This window comes from Pterocles gutturalis, unplaced genomic scaffold, assembly GCF_000699245.1.
Source record: "Pterocles gutturalis isolate BGI_N339 unplaced genomic scaffold, ASM69924v1 scaffold46143, whole genome shotgun sequence".
NCBI lineage: Eukaryota > Metazoa > Chordata > Aves > Pterocliformes > Pteroclidae > Pterocles > Pterocles gutturalis.
In genome coordinates, this window is record NW_010124669.1 from 13,397 (window position 1) to 23,336 (window position 9,940).

The window sequence follows — 9,940 nt, forward strand, 5'->3', positions numbered from 1 at the left end:
TCCTGATCCTGGCAGGCTGGAGATCGGCAGTGACATAAAATAAGGCTTTAGACTGATGACTATCTATTAATGACGGGAATTACTGCAATTCTTTGGTAAACACGTGGGCTAATTTCTTTAAACTCTTAAAAGACAGATAGGAACTGCTCTTCATTCAAGAGTCTGCTGCTATAGGATGCAGCAGTTTTCCTTAACATTTTACACGGAGAGACTTTAGAGGTATCTGTAACACAGAATGATTAGATAAACCCATAAGGTTTTCCCACACTTACAGATCTCACAGTGATGCTGGGGAAGTATCCATTAACCACAAGGTGAACAGAATCCTGGAGAATAGAGGTACGAAACTTCTCTAACAAATCACGCTTTGAGCCCAGTCCATAGAGCACAATATTGAAACCCAAGCTGCAGAAAAGTGAGCAAATACTCTGAATCACAAAAGTACAAGTCCCTTTTTAGGTTCATACATTCATTAAGCAAAATGATCCATTGCAATCTTGCCTCTAAAAGTTTCATGCCTCTAAAAGTTTCATGTCTCATCAACTCCAGGCTTATCTTTAGCTCACAGCTGACAAATAATTTTATCTGCAAGGAATCTGAAATGGGGTACATGCATCCTAGTAAAATAAGTGCTTTAGCAGCCTGGAGGCCCACTAATTTAGCAAAACAGCTATGGAAGAAAATGGTATTGGCCAGGAACACGAGACTAGATCTGCAACTTCAGATAACCAAGAGTAACCAGCATTCACATTCGCCCCCTCACCAGTGATTATATTTAAATGTTTACCATAGGTCACAGCAATTACAAGGGGAAAAAAAGCAAGCCTTCATAGTGGTTTTCTACTCTGATCCGCAGGCACAATTTCAAAGCAAAATTAAATTATTCTCATATCTATTGCTTATCCTAATTGTTCCACAGAGAAAGACACAGGAAAGCATAAAGAGAACATGGTAGGGAATCACAAAGCTTTGCTTATTTTTGAGAAGCAGGAAAAGCATCATCTTGACCAGAAAGAAGAGTATCAGGTCACTCAAATAGCACTGGGCAGACGTAAGGTCATTGACTTCAGTACCATCTATGGATTTGTTCCTTCTACCCTGCCATATACATCTCTAACCATTTGCCCAGAGCACCGAGTCACAGAGAACTCCTACTCTTGCAGATCTCCAACTTTCAAAGCTAATGTCTTTTTCATACGCCCTGTCACTCCTCATGGACCACTGATTTCTTTATACTCCACTCCCTTGTAAAGCTTCCAAGGGGCTTTCTCCTCACCAACATCTGCTTCTGCCTCAGCTCTTCACTTCAGAGCTGGTAGCCTGCCTTCTCTAAGGCGCTTCAGAATCTCACTGCTTTCCTGGATGCTTACTCTTTTCTCCGTCCCATGAAGATACACACAAACCCAGATATAATTTATGCTGCTAACATTTCCAACAGCATGAAGGTTTCTTCGTGCCTAGACCATTAGGTACCACAGGCATTCAGAGTTAACTGCTACACCACTGGGGACAGCCACATACTGAGGAAATAGGTGGTGGGCTACTCACTACCAACTATGCTACTGTAAGCAAAACTGACTGTTCAAGGAGGACACTTTTCTCATTATTCATGTTCCCCATTTGTGAAAGCCCTCTAGCTTGGTTTACAGAGGCACAGACAAACTAGCCAGGCAGAATCCAACCTCATTTCACTTAAGGCATTCAGTTCAAGGAGTTAGATATGATTTGGTCTACAAGAAACATTGTACTAAATTAACGTCATCCAATTTTAAATTTAAGCAATCAAAGAAAAAGTCGCTCCTTAACCCATCCACAGGATGTTGCTGACATGAGGGTAAGTTTACTGGTGATGCCTGTTTACTAGGCTTCTTCAGTGATTCTCATTGGATACTTACTGTAATTGCAGCATCCACTTGGAAAACAGGGATTCATGCTGCTGGTTTAGCTCTTTAATTTCAGCAGCATAGGCAAGGGGAGCTTTTTTCAGAAGGTCATGCAGTGTTTGCTGTGTTGAGAAAGAGATAAGATGACAGTTATTCAAAGCTGAGAAAAAAAAAAAAAAGACGACATATCTGAAGTCCTTACAAATACCCATCTAGTATGCTCTCTAGCTAGAAAGCAGAGTAGTTTTCACTGACGGTGCACTCAATTCATGTTTTTTTCCATGAAAACCCCTCTCCAGTTTTGCTACTGGAGAAACAAAGCAGAGATTAATCTGTCAGTTCTTCTTATGGGAAATGACAGACTAGGACTAGAACGGATATTGCACTGTGTTTTATCTCTTCCTGCCGAGTACGGGAAAATCACTACTGATATGGACACACTCAGAGCTTACACAGCACCAAGCATTGCATCAGGAAGATACCAACATCAGAACCTTGCTCACAGGAGCAAGGGCTCCAATAGACATGCTTAGCAGTGGTTCAGGTTTTTGTCACTACAAGAGAATGCTCACGAACATCATCTTAAAAAAGAAATACATCAGAAAGGAAATAATTTGTGGCTGACAGCTAAATGTATAAAAAGTATTCTTTCAAAAGCATCAAGAATCAAAGGATTAATTCAGTTTTAAAGATATGCTGTGATGTTTAAACAGCACAGTAGCATGACAAATAGCATCAAATCTATGCTGGCCTCTCTTTCTCTTCAACTTTAACAGCTTTGCTTTCCATTCTCTTGCAGTAGAAGACAGTTTCCTCTGGAAGGAACACAAAGACAGCCGCAATGTATCAGACAAACGGAAAGCACTGAGAGACAGAACTGCTAAGCCTTCAATTTCTTTGGAGCCAGCAGTAGATTTAATACTGAAAGCCTTGATTTCCTTCCAGAGCTGTTATGAAAGAACTTGTTAAGAACCCAGATGTTTCTCTGGGTAGCAATTCCAGACAGCAGCAGCCATCAGGCAATCTGCATACATGCCATCTTTTAAAATACGGATGGGCACACAAAGCAGTCACAGATACGAGGGCTCCAAGTATTTTACATGTTTCCCTGGCACCTGTCCTTGTGTACCTGTCTCTGTAGGGTGCAACTGCTTGCTTTGAACAGTCTTGTAGAAGTGGCACATGGAAAAAAAATACAGTAATTCAGTCACCACAATTAGCCTGTTCCTGTCTCCTAGGAACTGGAAGGGGACAAAGTACATTTCACAAACTGGGCGACAACATTTAGAGCTGTCCCAGTCCTGCATGTGGCTTGACCCACTAATTCTCAGATGAAAAGGGCTCTCTCCATTTCCTCTATGCTTAAGTAGTCAAGACATCTTATAATTCCCCTAAGCATTTCATTGACACTGATAGTGCCTTCTCCCTGCATTTTCCCTCCTGTCTCAGGTTCAAACTGGGCACTGTACTGTCTCAGTGCAGCAGTAGGAGATATAATGCTTAAAATGCTACCTAAATCAGCGTTACCACCGATAACGTCATCAGCAGAAATAAAGTGAAAATAGCAACATCAGGAAATTTTTACGAGGGAAATCTTAAAGACATCAAAAACTCCAAATTATGTGATTCACGATGAAGTGTACCTGGTTCAATCTTCTTTTCTGCAACTTCTGCAGGGTTCGGTCCGAAGTGAGCACTTTGGAACTACTGTGAGCTTCAAAGTATTCCTCCACCAGGTTGCTCTAAAAATGGACAGCAAGATCAGCCACACTCCTCCTGCTATCAAGTTACCCCTCTGCCTTTGCACCAACAAACATGCCTGAAGATGGCCAATATGAGTCATAGAGCAAGGATTAACAGAAAGCCATAAGATATTTGCAAAAACACCTCCTACAGTAGCAGTCTGCCAAAGCTAACCTAGTCAGATGGTTCTTTCCTGAAGACAAGGACAGCAAAGAGTCTCTAAGAGAGCAGAACATAGCAATAATTCTAAGGGAGCGTGTGGATCCCTGGCACTGAAAGGACATCAGACAACAAAACTGAACACCAAGCCAGAAAGTAATGCATGCTTCCTCCAGTGCAATAGGAGTCAATTTCTTCATCCTTTCTCAGTAGAAGATCTCTTCCTTCATGGACATCTCAGAACATCTGGAGCTGCTGAGGGTACAGACTGGACAAGCCCACAGACTCACATGATACCTACACAACAGGGATTGCTCAGAACTACAGCAAAAGCCATTCCAGCTGGTTTGATTTGAAATGACTGACAGCTTATTGTCACTAAACATCCCTTCATGCTTGCTAGCTCAGGGGTATATTTTCTGTGTACTCACCATTTTGTCCTCCTTAACTTTTTTGGCTAGGGTGTTTCTGGGAGGAGGCACAGATGTAGCCTTAGTTTTTGCTGGGGTCTTTTGACCTGTTGAAACAGTGCTGACTTCTTTCTGGTCTTCTTCATCCTCCTCCTCTGAGCAGGAAGCAGAATATTCACTCTCACTTTCTAAATAAGAATCTGGAGCTAGAGGATAAATTTAAGGTTAAAAGCTAGCAATGACTTCTTACACAGAACACATTTTGCACCAACTCACGCTCTCACATACATTCTTCTAGGTGTGTTTCAAGCATATGATTCCTAAACATATTTCACAGAAAAGTAAAGTCCATGCTTAAGAGGACTGCTGACACACGTTGCCATTTCTTTCCCAGTTATACACTCAAAATTCTTGCTTAGTAAAGCTCGCTCCTTGACACCAACAACGAAACATAATCCTAACGTAAAAAGTGACTAAAAATGGACAATGGAATTCCCTGTTTCTTTTAGCATCTCTATGTCAGTTTTCCCAAATGCTAATCATGCAAGCTGAGTATCTTCTGGGTCACACTCAGCAAAAAAAAGTTTTGTAAAAGACCTGCGTTAGCACAGTTGATTGAAGAGCACAGACAGGATCTGGCTCAGTCTCAGTCTCTGAACACAAAACAAGAAACAGAACATGAAACGTCACACACTAAACTTTCCTCTGTGTTCATTCTGAGTGCATATAGGTAAACAGTTATCGGAAATACTTTACCATGAATGTCCCAGCCATCACCAAAAAGTTTTATGATTTGGTTCAAGCAATTGTGCCAGACTTAAGTGTCAGCACAGGTTAGATTACTGAGAGCTTTATCTCTTTTGACCATGTTACTGAAGTTCAGCAACTTGGTGCTTCTAACTTTTCCACCCCTTTCCTAAGTAGCAATCTACACAGACCTAAGGACATTTCTACACTCTCTGCAGGATGAATCAGATTGCGTCAGTCAGACTGCTGCTCCAGACAGAAGCCCACCAGGAGAAACACCCTCCTCTGAACATAGTGCTTCACTGACTGTGGGAGCCGACTGCAATGCAAAAGTTGATCTTTACCTGATAGCCTCTTTCTGAGCCTGTAAGGTGTGGTAGACACAAATTCTTTCTTTTTACTCTGTAACAGCAAAGAAAAAAAACATGCATTACAAGAAGAAACATATACTTCCTCAAAACAGTTGTCTGCCAAGCAAAGAGTACAAACAGATTACATTTCCAAGCTAGTTCAGCCCACAGGAAACTGGGAAAGCAGAGGCAAGAGTTCTTGTTTTGCCATTCAGAGCTATAGGGGATCAGGATCAGGTTCCAAAAGGGGCTTAAATCTTTCAACTAGTGTCCCAAGGTGGCAGGGTAGAAAACTGTGAGATCTCCAAGCGAGATGCTAATGCTGGCCACTCAGGAAGAGTTAAAGTGAAGCAATGACAAACTGGAAATGCTTCCATTCCCCAGAGCAGTCATCTTCCGCACCACACCATCTGCTCAGACTCAGTGGCAAGTCCACTATGAAAACAACTACCAGAATGACAGAAGACCACTCAGGACACTAAGCCCAGAAGCAGTACAGCAAAGGGAACACAAGATGCCTGGGCTCAACAAGTTGTAGCGACACACGTTCCTTACATATGTAAGGTGCCTGACTCCAACACCAGATCAAGACTGTAATACTTAGGAAACACTCCTGCCAAAGTGGATGCGATATCATCAAGGAGTGAACATAGCATCCCAAACCAACATCTCTTACATGCATCTCATCCTGCAACCTTATACCGGAAAAGCTGTACATGCAGGATTATGCTATACCATTTTAGAAAGCCAACTGTTTCACAGCACTCTCTTTATAACCACCACAACTTGCAGTTCTGGACTGTTTCTCTGTGTAGCATCACAAAAGATGACATCAAATTACATACCCCCCTGTTATCACAATTTATTTTTTATAAATCAATGCTCAAGTAAGAAACTGAACAGCACCACAGTTCTTGAATTCCTGTTCTAATCGCACTCCCGACAATTAAGGCTGTTTCCTCCTTTGATTAGAAAATTGAAAACTACAAGTCTAACTGCATATTAAGGGAATGTCCAACATCCTCATTTGTGTGATGCAAGGAAATCGTCTTCACCCATGCTAATTAAGCTGTCAAACCCACTGTTTGCCCACTGACTCTAAATCCCATACTCCTGATAAATGGGAGCTCTGGTTCTCACTCAAGTTATTCCTGCCCAGTTGGATTAGGAGAGACATCTGTACTGTGGATGAGGCTTTCAAGGTCCTTCCTTTCCAGAAATGTAGCCATTGGGCAACTCAAGTTTTAAAAGTGGAAAAAAAAAAAAAAAAAGGAAAAAACCCAACAAGCAATGTAGAGTCATCACTCACCCTCTGCTGCACTTTGTTTGAACTTGAACGTTCTGCAAAGCAAGAAACAGCATCGTTCAGAGTACTGCATATTTTCAACAGCGGCAAAAAATGGTCCATTAGAAAAACAGGCATTCACATTTCAAAGGTACACTGCACCAAAACATCACCTCCCTGGGTAGTTAATCTTAGGAGGGAAGCCTCTCGTTCCTCACAGGTAGGCAACGAGAGAACAAAGACAGTCAATGTTATTACCACAGAAGGCAGCTTTTAATTCTGGTCACAGCTTTGGGAGGCCATCAGCAGGAGGGAAGAGGTGAAAAAATTAGCTAATGTCCTCTCCCTGCACACATCAGACTCCCTTTCTGAGCACAAAGTAACACGCTCTTGCCCGTGTTGACCTGCACTAACTTCTCCCACCTGTATTTCTCCCTACAGTATTGGGTGCTTGAGTATCTTATAATAAAGTGTAAATTTACCCATGAACACCCACATAATCCTACCCATTTGGTGCTCAACACATCAGCCCAGCTTACCACTCTCTCAAGTGCAAGCATTTCTATTGAACAGAGGAAACATTAAGTGTCATAGCAACAGATGAGAGAGAAGTTCCTGTTTTCTATTCACCTGCAGGGTAGAATAAAAGATCTGACACCCAGGTGAACCAGAGGCCAACGATCAAGCAGTTCAGTCTACAATGTTAAGCTGCCTAGAACACTCAAGCATGACAGAAGCTGGCACTCAAGCATCCACTCCACCACCCAAACAGAAACATAACCCCCATTCACTCAGCTTCAGTTCCCCAAAGCATCATAGGACTTACTGCTGCTTTGAGGGGTTTTGGCTGTCTTCTCAGGGCACTCAGAGTGACCGGGTACAACACTCTGTCCTGGTGTCTGGGCTAATTCAGAGGCTGTAGGAAATAGAGGGAAGGGAAGAATTTTCACATCAAGTACGAAACTCCCAGCTCAGGCTAGTCAGCCATGGAGCGATACACCTGAAACACTCTCCAAGTATTACTTTCCTAGTTATTTCAGAAAGTGCACCAGATACTTCAATTTTTTTTCTAACCTTAATGGTAAATGTAATCCTTAAAGATTTTCAAAGACTGAACTCCTCAGTTAATTCATTTTACAAGGATAGCGGAGGCAATGGCAGAGCATGCTTTGCGCCCTGGGAGACCACATGTCTTTGAATCAGAGCAATGTTTGGTCATGCTCACTTAGTCCTTTAAAACCGCTCAACTGGACATAGTAGAGCAGCAGGTATAGCAAACACACCAGTTCCTCAGGAGGTGGCTTCTTGTATCCTATTTACTACTTTCTACTGTTTATGAGCACAAGCTGAATCACTGATCTGAATATGGAAGGCCCCCATATGCTGCTAATAGTCTCTTAAGAAAACCAGCCTTCCATTATATGTCTTGCCTTAGTTTTCAAACTAAGTCATGGCTCCAGGAGGAAGCACCAACGAAACCTACCCTGCTGCAGAAGGACACAACTTCCCAAGACACAGCAGAAGCCCAGACGAGAAGAGGAAACGAAACCACAGTTTCTGTATAGTGATACAGAAGGATGAGCCCTCTCCCTTATATCATCCTTTGTAAGATATATCAGTAGCTGTGACAGCTGAACATTAATGACGTTCAGATAGTGCTGGGCACACAAAGACTCTCCAATTAAGAAGAACCATAGTGGCAGCAGGGCTCAGGCATCCAGAACAACCCACCCTTTCCAGAACTGCCACATTCTGCTTGCTTCTCCTAAGTCCACAGTTAGCCTAGCAAGCATGTGCAGTCACTTTGAGTAGGAGAAATCCTCTGACACACAAAGCTAATGCTACCTTGTTTTGACTCATTGCTACATAATGAGTTATTCTCGCATCCTTCTAAGTTACACAAATAAAACCTCTGCCATCCTTTGGCACTTACATGCAGACTTTCTCCCAAAAGAAAGAAACTTCTACTTTTTCTTATATGTTTATTTATTATCTGTATTTCTCATCCTCACCGTGTCTTTGCTTTGTCCTAGCCCTATGCTTTTGTTTCTGAGGAAGATTGATTCAGAGAGAGATAAAAGCTATTGAAATACTGCAAACATATCTTTTGAATAAACAGAAGTGACAAATCACATTAACAGAGTACTCAAAGAAAGACCATAGCCAGAGCAAGAATTAAAGAAGAAAAGGGATAACATACCCAGCTCTGCCATTTTGCTGGAGCGTTTGGGAGTCTGGAATAAGTACACTTCACCACCACTTACACATGAGCCATTTCTCACTGAACCTTTGAAAAGAAATGTTACTTGTAGCTATTTAATAAGCACTGGTATATTCCCAACCCAAGGAAGATGGAATGCAACATTTTACTATTTGGCTTAAAGGACTCTATATTGCAGATGTTATAAAATAAATATCATAGTATAATCCTAGAATCATTATCCTCTCCTCTAACCATTACCATAAGCACAGCCAGAGCTGGTCAGTCCTCAACACCAATTCCATCAACACTGTAAAGCCTCGACACTGCAAGAATCTCCTGAAGTCACAGCTGTGTTAAGTTTTTCCCTGATAATACCTTCAGCACGTATTCCAAGAGCAGCAACGTAGTTCTTCTCTTCCAGGATCTCCTCACTTTCATAATCTGAAATGTTATCAAGCTTCTTCACAAATCTCTTCACACTGACTGTCAGCTGAGTCTTATCCTTCTGTACCTTAATACCTAGGATTACAATAAAAGTTTTAACCTCCTGCCATTTCATTATTTCTATTGCAGTAGTATGCAACTACCCCATTTAGAGACCAAGTGCCTGTTGTGTAAATCACTAAACAAATAAAAAGATGTCCCGTTACAAGAATAGCTGGGCTGTGCCCCGGTGGCCAGCTAACCCTACAGCCACTAGTCCTTCCTTTACCATAGAAGCTGGCCCCTGCAGTCCACGAGGACCAGATCCCCATTTCAGCACACACCAGTTTCCACAGTTTGGGAGAAGTGACAGGGACTCACACATGGAAGTACCAAATTGCATGCAAAGGGGATGAGGGGATGGTATTTGGCATCCCCTATCTTCCCCAGCAAAGGGTAGCAAGTAGAAAAGACCTGGCCTACAGGTGGTCTGTATACTCATGGGAGAATTCAGGCTGAGAGGCCTCTGGAGATCGTCCTTCTGGACCAACAGCCTGGTCACATCAGGGTGCTCTGTGCCTTGTACAGGCGAGTTTTATGCTTCTCCACAAAGGGGCCAAACCTTAAAAGCCGTCAAAAGCTGCAGTAAGAGACTCCTGCACCAGCCACCTCGAACCTCGGTCCGGCTCCGTTCTGTGGATGACCACGGCAGGGGCGGGGAAGCTCGCCCCGAGAGC

At 42.5% G+C, this 9,940-nt stretch overlaps 1 protein-coding gene across 1 annotated transcript in view; it reads right to left on the reverse strand.

Annotated features, from left to right (window-relative positions):
- The window catches only part of ORC2 (origin recognition complex, subunit 2), a gene marked incomplete at its 5' end in the record, with an annotated part of 14,539 nt that extends 5,240 nt beyond the window's left edge, over nucleotides 1–9,299 (reverse strand). The window contains 9 exons of the mRNA XM_010078309.1: nucleotides 273–405; nucleotides 1,896–2,005; nucleotides 3,527–3,625; nucleotides 4,217–4,401; nucleotides 5,287–5,344; nucleotides 6,602–6,633; nucleotides 7,404–7,493; nucleotides 8,778–8,864; nucleotides 9,156–9,299. Coding sequence (XP_010076611.1) covers nucleotides 273–405; nucleotides 1,896–2,005; nucleotides 3,527–3,625; nucleotides 4,217–4,401; nucleotides 5,287–5,344; nucleotides 6,602–6,633; nucleotides 7,404–7,493; nucleotides 8,778–8,864; nucleotides 9,156–9,299 — 938 coding nt within the window. The remainder of the gene's footprint in view (nucleotides 1–272; nucleotides 406–1,895; nucleotides 2,006–3,526; nucleotides 3,626–4,216; nucleotides 4,402–5,286; nucleotides 5,345–6,601; nucleotides 6,634–7,403; nucleotides 7,494–8,777; nucleotides 8,865–9,155) is intronic.
- Nucleotides 9,300–9,940: the final 641 nt, after the last annotated feature.